The sequence below is a fragment of the Podarcis raffonei genome, chromosome 17 (genome assembly GCF_027172205.1).
Source record: "Podarcis raffonei isolate rPodRaf1 chromosome 17, rPodRaf1.pri, whole genome shotgun sequence".
Taxonomy (NCBI): domain Eukaryota; kingdom Metazoa; phylum Chordata; class Lepidosauria; order Squamata; family Lacertidae; genus Podarcis; species Podarcis raffonei.
Genome location: NC_070618.1, coordinates 26335603 through 26359396, shown reverse-complemented (window position 1 = coordinate 26359396; position 23794 = coordinate 26335603). Strand labels below are relative to the sequence as shown.

The 23794-nt window shown below is 43.8% G+C and overlaps 1 protein-coding gene across 7 annotated transcripts in view; it reads right to left on the bottom strand.

The window, feature by feature from the left end:
- Positions 1 to 878: 878 nt before the first annotated feature.
- The window catches only part of LOC128405330 (endophilin-A1), a 277258-nt gene continuing 254342 nt past the window's right edge, over positions 879 to 23794 (bottom strand). For 5 of the 7 annotated variants that reach the window (XM_053371855.1, XM_053371856.1, XM_053371857.1 and 2 more), the window contains 7 exons: positions 18306 to 18378; positions 11430 to 11573; positions 9870 to 10003; positions 6948 to 7106; positions 6284 to 6387; positions 5102 to 5226; positions 879 to 2594 (listed from right to left, as the gene is read on the bottom strand). In XM_053371855.1, the coding sequence (XP_053227830.1) occupies positions 2395 to 2594; positions 5102 to 5226; positions 6284 to 6387; positions 6948 to 7106; positions 9870 to 10003; positions 11430 to 11573; positions 18306 to 18378 (939 nt within the window). In that variant the 3' untranslated portion in view covers positions 879 to 2394. Of the gene's footprint in view, positions 2595 to 5101; positions 5227 to 6283; positions 6388 to 6947; positions 7107 to 7420; positions 8122 to 9869; positions 10004 to 11429; positions 11574 to 18305; positions 18379 to 18829; positions 18915 to 23794 lie in introns of those variants that run through there. The other 2 variants (XM_053371859.1, XM_053371860.1) reach the window with 2 other exon arrangements.

The following is a 23794-nucleotide window of genomic DNA, read 5'->3' as shown; positions in this document are numbered from 1 at the left end:
GGTTCAGAACGGACCTCCAGAATGAATTACCGTAAGTTCGTAACTAGAGGTACCACTGTATTATGGTTATGATTTGAGAGATGGAAGACAATTTGCATCAGAAGGGGAGAAACAACAACTCCATGGAAAAAAAGGGAAGTCAACAAAAATAAGAGAAAAGATGAAATTGTGTTTTGACTGTATATGCTAAAAATATTGGAACTTTATAAAACAGAATTGGATGAAGCTGCTAATATTGACTTGTGAAGACTTAACAGCTTGGGACTGAGCTCCTTTACTTCCCATAGCATCTTGATGCCTGCATCTTGGGTTAGCCAAAGACCTTTTCCTCTGTTACTTCCTTGTCAAAGGTGAAGCAGGCGACAATCAGAGACAGGGCTTTTTTGGTGGTGGCACCCCATTTATAGAAAACCCTTCCTAGGGAGCCTCAAGTGACCAGCACTTGTTTTGTTTTGGTTTTTTCAGGCACCAGGCAAAACCACCAGGCTGTTACATGTTAGGCATTTGCCAATGGTTCTGTTTTATGTAGCGGTTGTTTTATTCTGTGTTCTTATTGCCGTGGCATTTTTAACGACGAAAACTACATCGGAGCCAATTTTGGCAAAGGGTGGCATATAAGTATTTTGAACAAACAAATAAAATAAAGATTCTGGGAGGGTAAGGAAACTGGGGTGAGTGGGTTGTTAGTTGTTGCTATAGCTAGACAACTGGAAGTCAGAAACAGGTGTTGATCTCATACAAATCCCCCAGATTTTTACTAGGAGTTCTCCCAGGCCCCCTCTCCAAGCCCTCCTGCCCCGACCTACAGAATTTGATTGTGCTGGCACAACAAGAGAAACAGCAAATCAGTGATATGTGGGGGAAAGCACACACACTCATTCACTAGTCAATCCGCATTTTTATTTGAAATAACAATGCTCTCCATGGTATAAGTTTATACATTAAAAGCAGGAGGATTGCCGTCGTTTCACATGGTCCAATACTGAAGCGGCACGTCCAAAGCAGTGCAGGAAGAGTCTGTACATATAGAAATATATATGTACATAGATAGATAAATAGAACTCTGGGCAACTCAAATTAAAACAAACTCTTACAGCAGTTACCAAAAATAGGAACAGTGAATCAGCTAGAGACATCACTATGCACACACAAAATGTAGGACGCGGAATGGGATATATATATATATATATATATATATATATATATATATATATATATGACTCTGGAGAGGAAAAATCAACTTGAATGTTTTTGCATATAGCCACATGTCGCTTTAATTGCTCAGCACAAAGATTCTTCTGTTTTGTTTTGTTTAGTCCTCACTGAGGGCAGAATATACACAAATGATGTTCGAAGAACACAAGGTAGATGAAAATAAAAATTACATAACGTGAGTTGCTTTTCATTATTATTTTTCAGTGAAGATGTAGAATAATATTGGGGTTGTTGTTTTTCTGTGCCTAGACTTTATACAAAGTGAAAACAGTTGTGTTTGTTTGTTTCTTTAGGTTTTTCTTCTAGCATCATCTATTTGCTGCTGGCATTAGGTTGTTGTTGTTGTTGTTGTTGTTGTTGTTGTTATGTCCAACATTTCTGAGGAAAGCCACATTGGCTTGTGGCGCTTGACTTTCCTGGCCTGGCCTTTGGATGTTTTCAAAAGGTAACCTGGATACTGCACAGGCCTCTATTTAACTATTGCGTATATAAAAGCTGGTTCTACGCCAACAGCGGGTATAGAATAGTGGCGATTCATCTGCGGAGGAACTGAAATATACGCTATGCTGTTTCTCCAAGGACAGGACTCTGTCTTTCCCCTCCCCCTTTATTTTTTCCTTTTTAAGAGAAGAACGACATGAGAAGCTGGTTAGCGATATTAGGCCCACATAAACCGCAACATTTGGGAAGGGAAAGATGGAAAAATCAGGGGCGCTACCCAGCTCCCCGCTTTCGATGGGAGAACTAAAATGGCAGTAGACTGGCGACAGGCTTTTCTTCCCAGCTAACTCAACTGCATCCCCCCATTCCCAACACTATGACTGACTCAAAAACGCCTACCGCCACTTTCTCCCCCCATCATTCTCTGTGGCAACCATGCGTGTGTGAACGTGAAAATCCCACGTGCCTGGGCACACAGCCTGGAGAAGATAACACGCATCACCACGATGTAGCATGACAACACGAAAACCAAGGATTGTCTGTGGGGGCCCGATGACTGGTTTTTTGTTTTTGTTTTAAGAAAAAAACACCACCGCAGCTTGTATTTGTGATGTGGAGTAAGCAGCCATATTATGTATTCATTGCTTTGTTTTTAAAAAGCAGTGGTGTCGACATATGACCTGTTTTATTTATTTCTCAAGGGAGAGGGGGAGATTAAGACATGGTGACTCGGCCCTCCTAATGAGGCAAAGCTACGAGAATATCCACGTAATTAATAGGGAAAAAGCCTGACTGGCCATGAAGCATCCCTTCATACCAGTTTTCGTCAATCTGGTTAGTGAGGGTAATGATATCACCCTCTTTAAAGCCCAGCTCCCCTTCGTTTTCGGGATCGAAGTCATACAGAGCTCGACAGCACGGCTGGTCCATGGGAACATCTGCAGAGGAAGGAGAGGGAAGAGAGGGGAACAAAAACAAAGGCGCTTAGAGAGAAAGAAAGAAATCAATACTGGCAGAAGTCAGGGGTAGGCAACGTGGTGCCCTCCAGCCCTCATCAGCCCCAGCCAGCATGGCAAGGGATGGTGGGCACTGTAGGCAGCGACAGCTGGAGGGAACCAGGTACCCTACACATGGCAAAATAATAAATCTGGTCCAGCATAAAAAAAAATGCTGGACCAGATGGGCCCTTGGACTGGCTGAGGAGAGTAGTCATACCAGCTGATAAATGTCTGATTATAGCACAGGTTTGGGATATGGGAGGACATATTAACCTCCATATCCCTGTTCTGCCATCCCAATTTGGCTGCTATTTACACACACACACACAATTTGCACAACATTTTTTTTATTCTCGAGTATGGACCTTGCACAACTTTTGACTCACTAAGCTGAACGCAGCCCAGGAATGATGCTTGGAAGTCCATGGAGGATTCAACAAACCTCAGTAAAAGGACAGGCGTCCACAATGCCATTGGGGACTTCTGCTCACCTTCAAAACCCTCATTGACGGAACACATGGCCAAGAACATCGTGGCTGCTGGCAACACGCTTGACTCCCCTACATTCAGTGGGGTGGACACATGTAGGTTCTCTAAGCACGACCAGGAAACCTGAGAGTGCATGGTTCCCAGTGTGTGGAAGCATTTGTGCCAGGAGTAAGGTAAAGGGACCCCTGACCGCTAGGTCCAGTCGTGGACGACTCTGGAGTTGCGGCACTCATCTCGCTTTATTGGCCAAGGGAGCCGGCGTATAGCTTCCAGGTCATGTGGCCACCATGACTAAGCCACTTCTGGCAAACCAGTACAGTGCACGGAAACACCGTTTACCTTCCCGCCAGAGTGGTACCTACTTATCTACTTGCACTTTGACATGTTTTCGAACTGCTAGGTTGGCAGGAGCAGGGACCGAGCAACGGGAGCTCACCCCGTCACAGGGATTCGAACCGCCAACCATCTGATTGGCAAGCCCTAGGCTCTGTGGTTTAGACCACAGCACCACCCACGTCCCTTGTGCCAGGAGTAGCTAACTTTATTTGGTGGCCCTCTGAGGGTCCCATACCAGAAATGGGTGTAGCCAAAATCAAATGGGGCAACCCACACAGAGACCCACACCTCACAGGGAGCATGCACAAATGCACCTCAACACTGTGTCAACTGAGTCTTTAATTTTTGCTTCATAGGAACACTTGATTTTTAAAAAATTATTTAAAAAGAGCATGGGAAACTGGCCTGTGGTCTAGATCATGTCCTCAGACCAAGAATTGCATACTTCAGCCTAGAGATATTCAATGGTTTGCACCCAGTACCAGGACCACATTTTATACAGAATGAGCTGGGGTGGTGTCAGGAGGTCTTCAGTCAACACAGATTATGAAGGTGAGCATGGGCCCCTCCCTCTTTCAGGAGCCACCACCCTTTTCTGTCTTTGCTGCCAGTTGGGTTGGTAAATCTACGAATGGCATTGGATCGGCAACACATGGAGGAATGCTTTAGCCTAAATGATATCGAGCATCAGAACAACTTGGCCACAATAAGGAAATTTTGCCCATGGTATAACTATTTCCCACCTTCCCATCTTGACTCTCTGGCACTCTAAACAATCTAAATAACCCAGCAATTCTAAAATATAAACGTACTTTTACTCTCGCAAGACTGAATGTATTGACCTTGGCTGTACTTGAGGGACGATTCCAGCAGATTCCACATGAAAAACACTTATGTCCCTGTGGAGAAGGCAGTACCGAATCGGTGGCGCATGCCCTTCTGGCTTGCACCCTTTATAAAGACTTGAGGAATGAAATTATCACCCCTCTTTTATTGTCTATTCTGGGTTGCTCAGCCACTGCCCCAGTGTCCTTTCCCTTGGCAGATCAAGATGAGCAGGTGACAGCAAAGGCTGCAAGGTTTTTAGCCGGGACAATTAGAATAAGATCCACTATTTGACTATTGATTAAAAACCCTAAAATGTATTTTATAAAACTGACTTTTTTAATTCTTTGTATATCGTATTGTTGTTTTATTGCTATGGCTGATGGCTGGCGCAAATAAATATTCATTCATTCATTCATTCATTCGTACTGTGAGAATAAAAGGAGATAATGTCATGTGTGCCAGCTTTGTCTTTTTGGAGGAACAGTAGGGAAAATATAAATGTATGAGAGATCAACCAATGAATTACGCTGACAGATGCCCCCGCTTTAAAATGCTCCTTGTCTCATATCCAAGGGGGAAAGTCTGGGCATGTCTTCCATGGTGAATTATGTGAGGTGCCCATGGATCTTTCTACAGAATTCAACCTTTGGGCATTCCTAGCCAGGAATTGAAAATGCTATTGCAGGAGTCGCTCATGCAAGCGTTTGTCCTTGTTTAGTATTAATTTTCAGAGCAACCCCCAGAAAGACTTTACTATCATATGTTCCCCACCCCTCCTTTCCACCTTCTCTTACTTGAGGGCTTGGGAGTGGTGGCATTAGAGAGCCCTCCGTTGTGCTGATTGTTTTCAGAGAAGTCCAAACTCATGCGGGGCTTTGGCTGATACTCTCTTCTGGGCTGAACTGAGGCATCTTTTATCCTGCCAGAAGATAAGCAAATCCTGAGCAAGCAATTCATCAGCAAATGGTAAGCACCAAGACTAAAGAAAGACAAAAAGTTTTCCTTGCATTCCGAATAAACTGGAGTCTCTTAGATATTTTGTTTTGTTTTGGTATATTTTTTCAGCCAGAGCTCACCAGAGCTCAGCTCCGGCACCTCTCAGGTGAGCACCATTGTCATTCTAAGATAACAAGGGAGAAGTTCATGGTGAGCTCTGGTACCTCTTTTTCTAGAAAAATAGCACAAATTATAACCCTTCTTCATAGTAGATCCTTTTGTACTTTTTCCTGGAAGGTCTGATTGCAAAAGACCTCAGGAAAGCTGTGTTTCTGCAAAGCTGTCATGTTCTGCAGTTTGAGGTCACATTTGCAGTGGAACTGAAGCTATACAGATTCCCCGGCTCACTGAATATATTGAACTCTCCGTTGATAGAATGCAACAGACTGGACTTGTCCAAGGTGCTTAAAGTCAACAGTAGAAAGACTATATATAGTTGAGTAAAAGTGTAAAGGCATACTGCATTAGGTAGCTCCAAAATCTTCCTGTCCACAAAATACAGAATTTAAAACAAGCAAAGACGCCAGCTCCAAGTTTTGCAACACCCGAAATAGGTACCCATGACTTCAGAGTGAAAAAAGGGAACAAACGCCACCACTAGTCTTTAGAAGTAACATTTCAATCCATCTGTATCTGTTCTTCTACTGGCATGGGAGCAACTGTGCGAATACTAGTAAGGCTAGGGATGGTGGTGGTGGTGGTAGAGACCCCATTCCAATGAGGTTGTTTTTGGTTGAGTGCCTGCTGCATAATATAACATGCTCCAGCCCTAAGTTACACTTACGTATCTTACTTCCTGGTGGCTGCAACCAATGGGATTTAAGTTATGTGTTAAAAGACTGAACAGATCAACAATGCAATTTCATGCCTGGTTCAGCACTACTGACAAGTTTGCACAGACAATATACACAAATTGAAACATATATTAAGCCTCAGATCCCCACCCCCTTTTTTAAAGAACATCAGAAATATTTAGCTACCTCTCTTCCAACTTGGAACTAACTTGCTGGAGGATCTGTGTGGCTTGCCTGTGGTACTCCAGCTGGGCTTGTACTAGGGCAGATAGCTGGCTCACTTGCTCAATCTGAAAAGGGAGATATTGAAAACGTGTGTTGATTATTGTCGTGCAGCTTATTCAAAGAGCTTTCGTAAAGGCACAAACACTCCAACATGCAAGAAACAGTGAATAAAGCACTAGCTGTATTGGACTGGAGAGCCAAAGTGAACATAAATGTATGTAGACTTGTGTTAGGAGCTCACTTCCACAGGAAATGGGCAGAACCATTGGTATACCAGTGGCAGACTGGTCGATCAGTACTGGGCATTTTCTGAGAAAGAATCATTCGATTCCAGCTGGGTTCTGGAATGGGGGCTAGATAGACATTGGCCTGGGGCAGCAAGGTGCTTCTTATGTTAAGAGTCCATACACAGAGTAGCTTGCACACAAATAAAACATTATTATTGTGCATGCTTGCTCTGTTGTTTTAAGAAATACGATGATGCATATTCATGAAAGAGAGTCTAGAAAACATGAACACAAAACTCAGTTTTGTTTTGTTTTTCTACTCATTTAAAAAGTCATTAAACTGCCAACAATCATGTCAATAATACAACACATTCCAAGGAGATAAGAGATTTGCTCACATCCATTTCTAGCAGATTAAACATGCTCAACTCAGCAACTTCCTTTGACTCATCAAACTTCTCCAGAGCCGCACGGAGTTCTTCATCTGGGATTTTGCCTTGCCTTTTCTTCTTGTAATCGAAATCCAGGCGTCTGCCCTCCAATTTTTTAAGGTGATGCTGAAGAGGGGGAAAGGGTGGAGAGAGATTCTGCAAGTCCTCGCCTCTGCCTTACACACACAGTGGACTAAATAAAGACTATACATTCAAACTTATATGGAATGAGTTGACTAAGCACCCACAAATTCTGCTGTAGAATCAAGTCCGTATGCTGCTCATATTGCAGATAAAGGGCAGAAGTCATAGTTGGTGGCTGTTTAGATGTGAAACTAGCCTATCAGAGTGAGTGAAGGCTGAAATACATAGAATAGGAGAACCACACAGTCATAATTTTAATATAACATTATTTGCCTAAATATGCAACTTTTAAAAAAAAGCAATTTTAGCTAGCAACCTAATTTTTGTCTCACTGTATGAAATATACTCAGAGAAAGGCTTCAGTTTATTTCAGGGGAGTCGGATAAAAACAGTCAGGGTGTAGCCTGGCTTGTAGTCCCTGCCAGACCCAGGCTATATATCATGTAACCACACCCTAGGTCACACCTGATAGGTTAGTTCAAACTTCCCTTCTGGAGCCGGATTGGACGGCTCCACTGCCAATCAGATGCTGCCTTCTAGAATCCTCCCTGCCTATTATTCTAGAATCCCAACTCCAGACATAACACTGTAGTGGATAGGAAAGCTTCACAGTGAATTCAAGACCAGCTGTGCATCTTAATTACATGCTTATTTATTCAAGGACCACACACTGCTTCCTTGGATTTTGACAACTACCAACTACATCAGAAACTATGTTTATCACAAGAATGTGGCCTTTCCAGGCTCTTCTAGAGATCATCAGGAAAAGTGGTACTCCGAGATCGCCCTTGTTTTATTTTGTTGATTGTACAGCATTTCAGTGGCTACCCTCCTACCACAATTAAAACAATAAGTAGGTGTTTATACTGACAGGAAACTCCATCAAATTTGCAGTCCTTGAAGAAAGCAGTACTGCACAAGACTTCATTGCAGAGGGAGCTGAGAGTGCATCCAATGTAGCACAAAGTTAAAGTTGATTAGTGATGTTCTTGTTGCGCTGGCGAAACATTGTTGGACAAGGGAAAACATAAGTACTTTACCAAGCATTGCTGTGAAACAAATTGCACAATAAACATTGGCTGTTGCACAACAAACTTCCACTAGCGCAACTGCTGCATTGAATTTCTTTGCCGCGCAACCTTTAAACCCTGCCATCTGCTAGCAAAAATGGTGGATATGGGCCACAATTATGAAGGCAACCCTGCCAAGCTACTTCACTGCCCAGTTCTAGGGAGCTTATTAGCCTTTAAAAAAAAAATTGGCAGAAAGTTAAGAGATGGTAACATGACTGGCGTCTTCTGCTGCTGTTGCTTTCTTATTGCTCTTTGGGTTTATTTGTTTTTAATCTGTGCATGAGGTTGTGTGTGTTTTTTTTTTTTTTAGAAAGCTGTGATATAAACAACCTTTCATTTGCCTAAGGTGTACTTACAGCCCACTAAATTAAAGGACAGTTTAGGAATATCTAAAATAAAAATAATAATTTTACAAATAAAACATTTTTTCAAGTGCTCTCCAGTAAGCCATTAGAGCTCTGAGTGAGCCTGTATCCAAACACCAGTGTCTGAACAGAACTACAATTCTCAGGCTGCTGGGGAAGATGCTATCGTGTAGATGAGGACCACAACACCAGCCACCAGGGAATGTTCTCTTAGTTTTGACTTTGGAGTAGGAACTTGCCGCTGGGAGTGATTTTTATTCTTGGAATCCTTGTTTCCATTTTTAATTACATTCTCCCTGAGCTGTGCTGCATAAAGGGTTGGATCCAGACCACGGCTGCAATGCTATGCACTTACCTGGGAGTCATCCCGTTGAAGATTCACTTCTGAATAAACATACATAGGATTGCAGAGTTAAAATAAGCTGAGCAATGTTATATATTGGTATGACCACCATTTAACTACTCCTTCTTCTAAGATAGAGATAGGTGATGATAGATAGATGATAGATGATAGATAGATAGTAATAATAATAATAATAATAATAATAATAATAATAATAATAATAATTTTTATTTATACCCTGCCAAGGCTGGGCTCAGGGCGGCTAACAAGCAATAATAAAAACAAGTTGAATGAATACAACTTAAAAACAAGATTAAAATACAACATTAAAATATTGAAACATTAAAATATTAAAATGCAGCCTCATCACAGGAGGAGAAAGAAAAAAGAAAGAGGAGGAGGGAATCAAATTGACTCCAAGCCAAAGGCCAGGCGGAACAACTCTGTCTTACAGGCCCTGCGGAAAGAAATCAGATCCTGCAGGGCCCTGGTCCCATGAGGCAGAGCTTTCCACCAGGCCGGAGCCAGTGTTGAAAAGGCCCTGGCTCTGGTTGAGGCTAATCTAACTTCCTTAGGGCCCGGGACCACTAGGGTGTTGCTATTTATGGACCTTGAGGCTCTCCGTGGGGCATACCAGGAGAGGCGGTCTCGTAGGTACGAGGGTCCTAGGCTGTAGATGATAGATAGATACATAGGATAGATAGAAAATATTGTGTGTGTGTGTGCGTACACATACACACAATTAAATTACAGATATGGAGCAGGGCAGAGACAAGGTGGATACAGTGCAAGTACACCAACAGAGCCAATCAGGTCTCCCGCCAATGCATGTGCACCACACTGACCTCACCCCTCGGCTTCTCTATCCTGGCATCCTGTATTATGTGAAAGAGAAAGGAGGAGCTATAGAGCAATGGTTCTGCTGTGTATCTTGCAACGGCCAGTTAATTTCTCAGCAAATTACCTGTATTTCCCTCAGATCTTTGTCATGAAGGTTTTGAAGGGGATCAATAAAATTCTGTTTCACATCAATGTCCAAAGAATCTTTCACCTCAGAAAGTTCTCTCATTGCTTCCCCAACGTCACCGAGAGCTGGGCCTGAAGAAATGGAAGAAGAGTCTACTTAATCTTTACAAAGAAGCAAAGACTGTGCTTCCACATCAGCATAGAGCAGGGCAAGTATTGAGAAGTTCATTACAGAAATAAAATTCTTAGCACGGTTCCTAAGCTCAGTAATTTCTCAGGAATCAAAAACACAGGGGTGAAAACCAGCATTAATCATACACAAATAGACCCACTGAAACCGCTGGATTTAATTAACTGATTTCAATCATTCTAATGTACAACTAATGTTGAATATCACTAAAGGCATTCTAGGCAACAGAACTTCTGTATCATGGCACATAATCATGCAACTCCCTCCCAGATGACCTTTGGTTGTCTGCTATGTTGGCCTCATTCAGACCCAGCCTGGGGAATACCAGCCATTAATTTGTTTATTTGTAAAAACCAATAGTTTTCCACACTTCTACTGTGGAAATCAGGCTCTAGTGCAGCTAAGAAGATTAGAAACAAAAGCTTATAAGCATGGCAGGATGTGAGAAAGCCTATATCTATCTATCTATCTATCTATCTATCTATCTATCTATCTATCTATCATCTATCTATCATCTATCTATCTATCTATCTATCTATGCTTATGTGAGTAGACAATGCTCACAGGATCAGGACATCCCTTTTCAGTGGACATCTCATGCAAGCAAGATCTACTATTAAAAGCACTCATGCCTGTAAGCCCTGGTTCAGACTGAAGGTTATCTGTGCATGCTGGAGAAAATTACATGAGCCCAAGGGATGCTACTATGCCCAACAGTGTGTATATTCTGAATAGTTAGCCTTTGTGTGCAACAGCCCCAAATGTTTAACTGTCAGAAAATAAGCGGAATTGACATCCGGGAGGAATATCCGCTTTGTCCTGGATCTTAGGCAAGTCAATTGAAAAATTGCATATTTTGGCTCAACAACTTTAGGGTTCTCTTTAAAAAAGCTCAAAAACTTTTGGGGTGTCCTGGTTTTTACTTTTTGAAATATGGCAACCCTACATATGGCGTGTTGTTGAATTTTTGTACAGGGAGCTTGTGTCTGATACAAACTATTCTACAAAGGTCCAGTTATGAACATTTAATTCATAAAAAAACAATTTGGCAAACCAGATGCAGAGATTCAAAGCAAATTGTGGCTGCAGCTACACATTTTGAACGAGGGTACTCTGCATGTGCTTAGTCCTTGCCCTCCCACATTGGAAAAATCTGCCTGAATAAATGTGTGGCATGTTGTGATTTTAAATCTTGTTGTGAGCCACTTTGTGGGGAACCTCTCTCAAAAATCAGGACATAAATTTGTTTAAATAAATAAAATATGGCATAATCAGGTTTTGCCATTTTTGTGTCACCTTGGGACGCCTAACCCCGAGAAGGTCCAGCCAGAGGTATCTTACAGTGAGGATAAAAAAAAATCACATTACCAAAGTTGCAGTCGTCTCCAAGTTCTTTTCCAAACTTCAGCATCGCATCTGCTAACAGGGCCTCTGCCTGTTGGTAACCTGGTCCTTTCTCCTGGCCTCTGATTTTGGACATAGTGTTGAGCATGTTGAGTCTAGCTCTGGAAGCTGCAAGCAAGCAAACAAGCTAATTAGCCCAAGAAAAGGTGACAACACAGGACCAAAGACAGAATAATAATTTTAAAAAGAGTTCTCCCAGTGAGTTCTTCAGCCATGGTGAAACTCCATTTCCTCCAAGATTTGCCATTGAAAAAGCATGCACAGTGTGGGATGTAATCCACTGGGAACAGTCAAACACAACATTCCTTGTTTTCCTAGAGTTGGACATGCAGTGGGATGTTTGGTCCAGCCAGTCAAAACTTTCTGTTTCCTCCTGGGCTGGAACATCCTTCCTTTTGCATGTGACTAGAGGTGGGCGTGACCTTACCTGCCCAGGTAACAAAAGGACAAGGCATGCTGCCACACTCTCTCTTTTTCACTTCCTTCTTCGTTGGACCAACTTCTTAGCTGGAAATGCTCTGCTAGCTTCTCAGCTAGCAGAAGCACTGGGATTATTCCCCCATTATGGGGTAGGTCCACATGTACATATTTGTAACTAAGTCTGCCTTTAGGGATCCAACTATGAACTGATGTGAGTAAACTTCTTTTATTGACTTTAAGTAAGATTGTTGTGTCTTTGTTCTTTTAAGAGGGATAAAAGGGAACTTACCAGGAACATACAATTCAATACTGAATTGTATGATAGTGAGAGGCCTACACAAGCCTGCAACCAGCTATCTGCTGTGCATGTAAAAAGGGGAATGTAAACTCTGCTAAGTAAAGAAACTTGCTAGCGCAAGTTAGGAAGGATATTAATGAATATATCTTCTCCTGCCTCCCTGAACATTCCCACACATAGCAGCCAATCAAAGCCCCATTAAGTAAATTTCCTCATCTTTCGGGTGAGGTAGTTAGCAATGGCTACTAACCACAATGGTTATGTTCTTTCTCCACTGTTTGAGGCAGCATACCTCTGAAGAGCAGTTGCAGGGAACTCCAATGTAGGAATAACGGAGACGGCAGGAGGTTGGATGCAGGTGAGTTGTGCAGAAGCACGCTGGCAAGCATGCTCCAAGCAAGCTGCTGGCTAGCTCTGCCAAGGCTCCTTTTATTAGCAGAAGTCAACCATTCGAAACAGTAGTGAAACCACCCTGAACTTAACGTATTTCCATCTAAGCACATTTCCAGCATTAGCAAATACATGTGTCAGCAGGTGTTTCCCTCAGATGTTCCCCCCGATACTTGATTACGTCTGTGTCCCTGGTCATGCTCCAGCCAAGCGATATGTCTAACAAACAAATTGTGAGAGGACAAAAGGCCAGGGGAAAACCCCTGTTTTCTAGCCAAGAAGGTCAGGGAACTCAGGCGCAATGCTCCTTGACATACTGTTGCATATCTGGAGCAAGGTTTGTCTTTGCAAAGCAGAGTGTTACCTCCACACTCCAAGTGGGGAAAGTTGCTCTTGAACTCAGTTCCAGCTTGTAAGCTTCCCATAGGGATCTGGCCGGCTACTTTGAGAGCAGAATGTTGAATTTGATGGGCCACTGGCTGATGCATCGTGGCTTTTCTTGTGTTCTTATGCAGTGGGAAAGTGTGGGTGCACCACAGGCAGACTGGATTGGCTGGTGCACCCACAAAGGCTCATCCTCGCTGCCACCCCCCCTTCCCCTCCCTTGTCCAGGTAAACAGGAGTGATGCCAATGTCAGGAGGGCAGCTCTGCTCTACCACATGTGTTGCTACTGGAAAAGAGGAGAGTGAGAGGAGATATGATGGTCATCTTCAAATATCTCAAGGTTTATCACATGGAAGATGGAGCAAGCTTGTTTTCTCCTGCTCTGGAGGGTAGGACCTGAACCAATTGACTTCAAGTTACAAGAAAGTAAGAGCTGTTCGACAATGGAACAATCTTCTTTAGAAGGTGACAGACTCTCCTTCCTGGGATGTTTTTATGCAGAGGTTGGATGGTCATCTGTCATGGATGCTTCAGTGGAGATTCCTGCATTACATGGAGTTAGATTAGATGACCCTGGGGGTCCCTTCCAACTCTACAATTCTATGATTCTTCTTTTTTAAAATTTCTATTAAAGATTTTCCTCGTACCTACGGGACTGCCTTTGCTGGTATATCCCATGGAGGACCTTAAGGTCTTCAGACAAAAAACATCTTGGAGATCCAAGGGAGGTTAGGCTGGCCTCAACCAGAACCAGGGCTTTTTCGGCTGTGGCCCCGATCTGGTGGCATGCTCTGTCACAAGAAACTAGGGCCCTGCAGGACTTGACATCTTTCCGCAGGGCTTGCAAGACAGAGCTGTTCCACCTGGCCTTTGGCCAAGGCACAGTCTGACCCCCTCCTTTGGTAATCCTCACAGAACTCTAGCCCAATGGTTGCCATTAATTTGATTCTGAATTGATTTTAGAATGAATTGATTTCAGAATGTATTTCAATTAATTGATTGTGATTTTATGTAAACTGTGTTACTTTTACTGTTGTTAGCTGCTCTGAGCCCGGCTTCGGCTGGGGGGCGGGGGTGGGATATAAATAGAATTTTTAAAATTATTATTATTGTTATTTACAAAAGCACATGCGTTGTCTCTTTCTTCAGGTTGTGTTTTCTACAGATCAGTTACATTTCTTGTGAGACATTGGTGTCATATGCAGTATAGGGTTGGTAAGAAAAGAGGAGGGGGCGGGAAAGAGAGGGGTGGTGGGGTGGTGAAGCTTATGTTATTTTACTTAGTGCATATGGGGGGTTTTGTGCCAGCGTCACTTGAGTAGGTCCATCATCATCATCATTTTTTATTTGTATGCCACCTTTCCACAGTTAAAACAATGCTCAAGGCGGCTTACAATATGAAAAGATTTACATGATCACAAACATAGCAAAGTAGTCATAAGGTAAAGGTAAAGGGACCCCTGACCGTTAGGTCCAGTCATGGCTGACTCTGGGGTTGCAGCGCTCATCTCGCTTTATTGGCCAAGGGAGCTGGTGTACAGCTTCCGGGTCATGTGGCCAGCATGACTAGGCTGCTTCTGGCGAACCAGAGCAGCGCACAGAAACGCCGTTTACTTTCCCGCTGGAGCGGTACATATTTATCTACTTGCACTTTGACGTGCTTTTGAACTGCTAGGTTGGCAGGAGCAGGGACCGAGCAACGGCAGCTCACCCCGTCATGGGGATTCAAACCGCCAACCTTCTGATCAGCAAGTCCTAGGCTCTGTGGTTTAACACACAGCGCCACCCGCATCCCAAAGTAGTCATAAAAACAAATAAAACACATTATTAAGATCTACACAGCCAAACTGAACAATTTCCACACAAAAATAGAGATACAAAAAGTTAATATCAGTACAGTGGTACCTCAGGTTAAGAACTTAATTCGTTCTGGAGGTCCGTTCTTAACCTGAAACTGTTCTTAACCTGAGGTACCGCTTTAGCTAATGGGGCCTCCTGCTGCCGCCATGCGATTTCTGTTTTCATCCTGAAGCAAAGTTCTTAACCCGAGGTAATATTTCTGGGATAGCAGAGTTTGTAACCTGAAGCGTCTGTAACCTGAAGCTTCTGTAACCCGAGGTACCACTGTAATATCAGTAACAACAGCAAAAACTCATATCATAGAAGGGTTCTCTTTCTATGATTCTTCTGCCTACATGGGTGCCTTGGGCAGCAGGGAAGGGAGACAGCACTGTTTGCTTCCTTCTTTCCTCTAAAGCTCTGTATCAAGTAAGCAGACTGCCTGCTTTCCCACCCCCAAAGCCTGGCACTACAACTATCAGCACACTGGACAGCAGACAGTCGTAATAAGCTTAACCCACTCACTCTTTCTACATGGTTCCAAGGAAGCTGTAGCTCAAGAGACTTTCTGAGTGCACAAAAGATCCTCATATCACATCAGTATTGAGAGGTGCATGGATATGTGTTTCCCCACCTTAAAATATATGCCAGCTGCAACCGGGAAAGATATGAAGCCACACTCACATGGACTGTAAAGGGACCTGGAGTAATTTATGCATGCACACAATTCCTCCGTTGTGGATGCATGACGCATACATTTTGTAGCTGGGTATCTGTCTCAGAGTACAAAACCTATCATAGGAAGCAAACCTTATTATCTCGGTGACTCATCTATGAAAATGTGTTTTGGCTGTGGTGCCTCTGCAGCACAAATTGCTCTATAACACATAATGTATATATCGCAACCAAACCCACGAGATGGCAGGGGAAATCATCAGAATTCTGTTGCTCAGAGTGGGAAACAGAACACTATAATGATACCGGTGGAGTGCAGGATGGCAAGTAATGGTTTGCGCCATTGCATTCTGTTTGTGCCGCTGCAAATCCTTTCCGGGCTCACTAAATCCTTTCCAGTCCTCTTGAAACCTTGAGTCGGGGAACAACGAAACAGTGAAACTGTTGCACAACTCCCTTGCAGTCTTCAGATGAAGGCTGGGTTGGAAATGGTGTTTATTTTCATGAAGAAGTCTGTCCAAAACTAGACATTGCCACTCCCCAGTGCCCCTGCCCCTTTCCACAGGTGCTTAATCTGACTGGAAGTCTGTACCATGAGAGATCCAGTATACACGAAGTGCCTATATGCATACACTGTATGTGCCCAGGATCCCCTTTTCAGACACCCCACTGTCTGAAACTCAATGCATGTTGGTAACAACTGAAAAGAACCAACACCACTTGCATAGCCAAGAAATATTTCAAAGTTTGATTTCCATCCATTCTAGTTTTACCAAACGCTCTGATATGGAACCAGATGTCAACACCTTGCAAATAAGCAATGTTTTAATTCAATACACATCAGAGTTCTGGGTCAATACCAGGATGTGAGGAGACTATGTTGCTTAAGATTTTCAACCTGCGGTTTGCCCTTTGAATCTGAAGTGTTTTCAACAGGACGTCAGAGCTTCTTGCCTCATTTAGCAGCTGGCACAATTCAAGAGCACGGACTGGAACAGAAGTGGGTGTATTCAGTAGCCTAGGGACATGATGCAGTTAGGCTTCACCTGTAAGCACAGCTATTATGCACAGAATGACTCTGCAGACTATAACTAGTGAGACCGTACTTTCTCAGGCTTCTTCCACCATGAAGGACAAAAACCATTACCTATTTCTGAGAAGTATTTCCCATCTTCTAAATGCATGTGTACGAACACAGTGTACAATCCACAAACACACCAAGAAACCAGACTCAGCATTGTCTCCCTACCACATCTGCACATAGTGATAAACATGCAGTGAGAGATACAGGCAGACCAACAGCACACACAAAACCCCAGATTCCATCCCTGACATTTAATCCATGGCTACTAGTCACAGTGCCTAATAATAATAAATAATAATAATAATAATAATAAATAAAGTTTTATTTATATCCCACCCTCCCCAGCCAAAGCTGGGCTCAGAGCGGATAACAACAGTAAAATAACACAGCATTCTAAAATCAATTCATTATAAAATCAGTTCAAATCAAATCAATGGCAACCATTGGGCTAGAGTTCTGTGAAGAATTACCAAAGGAGGGGGTCAGGCTGTGCCTTGGCCAAAGGCCTGGTTGAACAGCTCTGTCTTGCAGGCCCTGCGCAAAGATGTCAAGTCCCTCAGGGCCCTAGTCTCTTGTGACAGAGTGTTCCACCAGATCAGGGCCATGGCCGAAAAAGCCCTGGCTCTGGTTGAGGCCAGCCTAACCTCCGGGATCTCCAAGATGTTTTTGTTTGAAGACTGTAAGTTCCTCTCTAGGACATACCAGGAGAGGCGGTCCCGTAGGTACGAGGGTCCTAGGCCGTATAGGGCTTTAAAGGTTAAAACCAGCACCTTAAACCTGATCCTGTACTCCACCGGGAGCCAGTACAGCTGGTATAGCACCGGGTGAATGTGATCCTGCAGTGAGGACCCCGTAAGGAGTCTCGCCGTGGCATTCTGTACCCACTGGAGTTTCTGGGTTAGTCTCAAGAGCATCCCCAAATATCCATTTTCTGGGAATCGCAGGTGGGCAGAGTGCTGTTGAGCTCATGACCAGCTTGCAGGCATTTCGTCTGCCATTGTGGGAACAGGAGGCTGGACTAGACTGGACATTGGCCTGACCCAGCGGGTTCTTCTTTTGTCTTTATGGCATGCTGAGAAGGTGGACAGGCATTGACAATCAGTGTAATAATAATAAATAATAATAATTTTTTATTTATACTCCGCCCTTCCCGGTTCAGAAATGGCTGAAATGGCAGGGCTCTACCGCCTCCTCTGTAGCCCTCAAAATCCATCCCCAAGTCTTGGGAAACAGGAAGGCATTGGGCACAAGGCACTTAAGGAGGAAGAGAGAACTGACAAATACCAGGCTCCTCTTGTCCTAGCTGAAGCACCTTCCACTCATACAAGAGCATCTTAAGAACTAAGGCAAAGGGGGTTCAGGATATGACAGTATCAGGTGTCTTTTCTTTTCACTGTACAAAGCAGCCCTGAGATTCTGGTAAACATGAGGAAGTGAGACTTTGCTGAAAGGGGGAAAGCAGAACAGCCTTCTGTGTAGATTAGGATGTTCCTTGCGCTGATGTACATTCAAGAAGTATGGCAACGAAGGCTAGTGAATTCCTCACCTTAGATTCAGGGTCCATGCATCAGTAATGACAAAGCTCTTAAAACCATCTATATACGTCATACTTTGCACAGAGAATATCTCTCCTACACATCATTTCTTACTCTGCTGTTTTTCGATAAAAGCCCATCTGAAGCAGGATTGGAATAAAGTGAGTGAGCTCTTAATCAACATGCACTCTGATTCCCAAAGAAGGACAATTACCTGGGTTAGGTTGAAGGTATTCTGTTGTCCTGGCCATTATTTCCATCACAGCCCTGCTGGTGACATCCACTTTCTGCAATTAAAAGACGAAGAAGAAGAAGATATAAAAGGGAGAGAGGAAACACCCAATGAGGATGGATAATCCAATACTTTTTGTTTTCTGTACTTATTTTTCCATCATTCTTCATTATATGTGGTAGATGACACAAATGTGCTAGTTGTGTCAATAGCAACTACAGATTAACAGACCCAACACACTGCTGTTCTCCCCTAATATGTTACTGGGTATGTGGCAAAATCCTATGCCTGCCATGATAGAAAATCTATAATGCTGCAGACTCTGCCTCATGCAACAACCTCCTTAATGAGCCAGAACAGGGACAGAAACCTTCAAGAGCCTATAGAAACCACTGGTTCCGATAGCCACTACAGACACCTGGCACAGGTGAGCCCGCTTCCAGATTTCACCTGGCCCCAGTTTCTGGGAGGGCGAGAGCTGCTACTCACTCATCCTCTGGCAGTACCTTGCTTTTTCTTGCAGAGAAGATCAAGGAAGTCACTCCCTGACTGTTTTCCTTCCTTGTTCTCTCTTTTGTTGACATCTCCTGCCTGCAGTTGGGAAGGAGAAGAGTAGGGAAAAGCAACCATTGTCAGACAGGACAAGAAAGGAAAACTGGGGAGCAATTGTCTACTTCCATCCTTAAAAATAAAAGCAAGGCACCTATTAGTTGGTTAGTGAGCAGCTGAAGCCCTTTACTCACCAAGACCACAAGGGGGATCTCCGACTTTGAGTGTCAGGCATCAAAGATGTCAAGACAGAGAGTCATCTACAGGCTCTGGGAGGCTTCTATGTATGCCTCATTGAGAGGTGAACATATGACTCAAGCCTTCCTTTCAGAGAAGCTAAGGCTCAATAAGCTATTACCAGTCTTCTGGGCTCTAGATATTCTCAATATTCTACTCTGAATATTCTACAATGTGTCTCCTAAAATGGAACCATTATGGTAAACAATGCTATAGCAGGAAAACTGAGTCACATTTTGAAGCAGGGGGAGAGTTCTGGAGATTATTCAGCCCCATTCACTGGTATTAAAACACCTGATAAGGTTAAGTGTGAATACATTGAAGAGATGTGGCACCTTGAGGCCAAAATGGCATCCCTTCCCCATTCCATCAGACATGCAGTGGAATCTTAATTGGAAGCACGAGCAATGAGACAGCACCTCCACTGTACCCAAAAGTAGGAGGTTGGCTTAGAGGCTGCAGAGCAGGTCGTGTGGCACACACAAAGCTCTGTCTTTCAGCACCTCTGCCTAACTGTTGCATGAGGTGGCCACATCACTCTGCAGAACAATAGGGTCGGCCGTGCTCCCAAACCCAGCAGAACACTGCCAACTTTCAATGGCTTATGCAGAAACCTGAGAATAGTCCTCTTGTACTTGCTCAGCTACCATCATTGACCAAATATCTACCCCATTCTTTTCACGTACATCTGCATTGTTATGTACACAGATACCTGCTTATATTGTTAATCTCCTTTCCATGCCCTCGTTTCATTTGTTCACCTACCTGCTTTGTTGTTTATATGACAGTAAGCACTTTGAGGGCCAGGGAATAATTAAAGTTTATTATGTGTCATTACAATGCTTAGCACAGTGAAGTACTGGCCTAATTGAGGTCTCAGAGCAACATAAAATCAAAAGGCTGGAATAATAAAGGCAGTGAAGGAAGCCTAGAAAGTAGCAGGTCTAATAACACCAGGTCTGAAATGCAGATTCTTGAATGCAATGGCCTTTCCATTGATTTATTGCAATTCCTATCCTTCCTCCGCACAGCTCAGAGCGGTCTGCATGTGGTTCTGTGTCACCCATTTTATCCTTACAACAATTTGGTGAGGTGGGTTAGGCTGAGAGACAATAACTAATCCCAGGTTCATGGAGTGGAGAATTGAATCAAGGTCTTCACAGTCTCATACTCTTAACCACATTGGCTCTACAAAGAATGAATGGGAGCAAGGAGGTAATTTTTTGGCTTGCTGCGTATTCTTGGCCACTTACCTGTTTCAATCAGGACAAGAACTGCCCCTAATTTAAGAAGTTCAACATTTTCAACATTACTATGAAGCTTCTCAATGGGGCGTTTGCTCCCAATTCAAAGAGCAATTTCCAACAGGAGCACAGCAGGGGTGGAAAGGGTTAAACTCCTCTTCCCTGACTGCTGAAATTCTGCCAATTATCAGTCATTTGTCCCTCCCCACCTGAAGCTACTATTTGCATTCTGAAAATGTGCATATGAGATGCAAGCATAAATTCAACATCACATCTTTGGGCCTGAAATAACAGTTGCATTTAGGGTTTTCAGAGCCTCCTCTGTTCTCCTGTATCATACGTGCAAATCTGTTATGTAAAGGTAAAGGTAAAGGGACCCCTGACCATAGGTCCAGTCGTGGCTGACTCTGGGGTTGCGGCCCTTATCTCGCTTTACTGGCCGAGGTAGCCGGCGTACAGCTTCCGGGTCATGTGGCCAGCATGGCTAAGCCGCTTCTGGCAAACCAGAGCAGCGCACAGAAACGCCATTTACCTTCCCGCCGGAGCGGTACCTATTTATCTACTTGCACTTTGACGTGCTTTCGAACTGCTAGGTTGGCAGGAGCAGGGACCAAGCAACGGGAGCTCACCCCGTGGCAGGGATTCAAACCGCCGACCTTCTGATCAGCAAGCCCTAGGCTCTGTGGTTTAACCCACAGTACCACCCGCATCCCTAATCTGTTATGTAGTTTTAAGGAAATAGGTATATATTACAAACTATTGAATATTTTCATTCTTTTTTTAAGTGGGACCTAGATGGGGAGATCCAGTATCACACCAAGGGACATGAAATTATCCCTCTTCCACCCCTCTCCCCGGAATATTTTCCTTGCCTTCTGCACCAGAATTTCCTCACTGCTGCTGCGATGCCACCCTCCCACAATGCTTTGAATGACTGGATGGGGCTAATGACAGGCCCTGGAAGCAGGTCTCCAAAATCACCACTGCAAGACACAGGCAATACCTGCCTCCTAGTGATCATGAACAAGCAACCCTTTTATTAGGAACAGTTGGTGTCATTCTGCTAGAATATTGGGACAACCCACTGGTACAGCCCGAACGCACCTGGCCTGCTTGTTCCTTTGCAGGAGGAAGCATTTATAGATGTCTCATTGCCTTTGCCACTTCCTCCTCCCTTCCACGTTTCTGGCACAGGTGTTCATCAGAGCAAACACAGACCTAGTAATCTTCCTTCACTCAACAGCCCACCAATCATTAAAACGGCATGTAGATGTCCAAAGAAAATAGAACAAGCGTATGCAAGGATCTAGCTTTCGTCTGGCTGCCCATCTTCCACTTTTAGGTTATCATTCAATTCTCTGCCTTTATCCATTTTCCCTAATGAGTCATGGGCTTAAAGCACAAAGCAAAAGTAGATCAACACAAATTTCATTGGAAGGCAAAATAAGTGGACGTTGTTGAAGCTGCTGAAAATTGGGCTCCAATCCAGACGTTGTCCGTTCACATCAAAAGTAGCATCCACCCCTTTCAACGGGGCTCAGATCAGCATCATGTTGTGGATGGGAATGTGTACCTAGAAGCACATTTATACTGGCAACTGCCATGGGTATGGAAGAAAGACCAGAGGCCATGCGAAATATTCAATCTCTCCTGCCAGATTGGGACACTGGAGCTTTCTCTCTTAATCCTTTTATTCACCTGTGATATGGCGGCATATGACAAGATAAAAGTAATAGTCTCTTCCGAATTCAGCGGTAATAAGAAACTGGGTATCATTTGAACACCTGATTTCCTACACAGTGTGCTAATTGTTTTATCATAACTAGGTCCAACATTTGATTAAAGCCATCAACGTCCATTAGTAGTAGGGGTTTAAAACCTCTATATATGTCCCATTCATTTCAATGGGGCTTATCCCTAGGTAGGTACGAGATTGCCGCCTGAATTACTAGCAATGCAGTCCTACGCATGCCTGTTCCGAGGTTAAGTCCTTTTTGAATTCAATGGGGTTAAATCCCAGGTTAAGTAGGTCTTGGTTTTCCTCCTTGCAATGGTTGGAATCCACACTCGGCGATGCAGCTCACTGGACTAAGCACAGTCTCTCAGTCTGACCTCCCTCACGGGTTTGTTGTGAGGAGGTGGGCAGAACATGGGGAGGGGGTGCATAAATGTTAATAACAAAAAAAAATGAAGCCAACTATAATTGGTTCCCAGTATGTTTCCAAGCACAATTCAAAGTGTTGGTGTTGACCTTTAAAGCCCTAAACGGCCTCGGCCCAGTAGACCTGAAGGAGCATCTCCACCCCCATTGTTCTGCCCGGACACTGCGGTCCAGTGCCGAGGGCCTCTGGTGGTTCCCTCACTGCAAGAAGCAAAGCTACAGGGAACCAGGCAGAGGGCCTTCTTGGTAGTGGTGCCCACCCTGTGGAACGCCTTCCCACCCGATGTCAAAGAGATAAATAACTACCTAACATTCATAAGACATCTGAAGGCAGCCCTGTTCAGGGAAGTTTTTTATGTGTGACATTTTAATGTATTTTTAATCTTTGTTGGAAGCCACCCAAAGTGGCTAGGGAAACCCAGCCAGATGGGCAGGGTACAAATAATATATTATTATTACTGTTGTTGTTGTTGTTAAAAAGCAGAGTTGGTTTCCAGATGGAGCACGCACAAATCACAACAAGCACCATCTTAAAAGAGATACCCTCCCCTGCTAAAATGGTGCCTGTCATTTGTGGCTTTGTAAAAGCTTGTACTTAAAACAAACTATTCAAAAAATTAAATCTGCTCCTTGAAATCTGCTGCCCGTGCAATCAATTAATCAGAGGCACATTTTTAAAATAACATTCAAAAGGTTTTTAATCAATTGTTCCAAATGATTAATTAACTATACATTTTGGCCCTAATTGCAATGGTGCTTTAATAATTTTCCCCCCAAGTAAAACATGTCAGTGTCTGTGCATATGGTTTGGGCAACGTTAGATCTATAACCCGGGACGCGGGTGGTGCTGTGGGTTAAAGCCTCAGTGCCTAGGACTTGCCGATTGAAAGGTCGGCAGTTCGAATCCCCGCGGCGGGGTGCGCTCCCGTCGTTCGGTCCCAGCGCCTGCCAACCTAGCAGTTCAAAAGCACTCCCGGGTGCAAGTAGATAAATAGGGACCGCTTACCAGCGGGAAGGTAAATGGCATTCCATGTGCTGCACTGGCTCGCCAGATGCAGCTTGTCATGCTGGCCACGTGACCCGGAAGTGTCTGCGGACAGCGCTGGCTCCCGGCCTATAGAGTGAGATGAGTGCACAACCCTAGAGTCTGGCAAGACTGGCCCGTACGGGCAGGGGTACCTTTACCTTTACCTAGATCTATAACCACAGGCCTGTTGATAAAGAGAGCTTCCTAAACATCACTTCAAACAGACATGAACCGGGATAAGCTTTGAATTGCA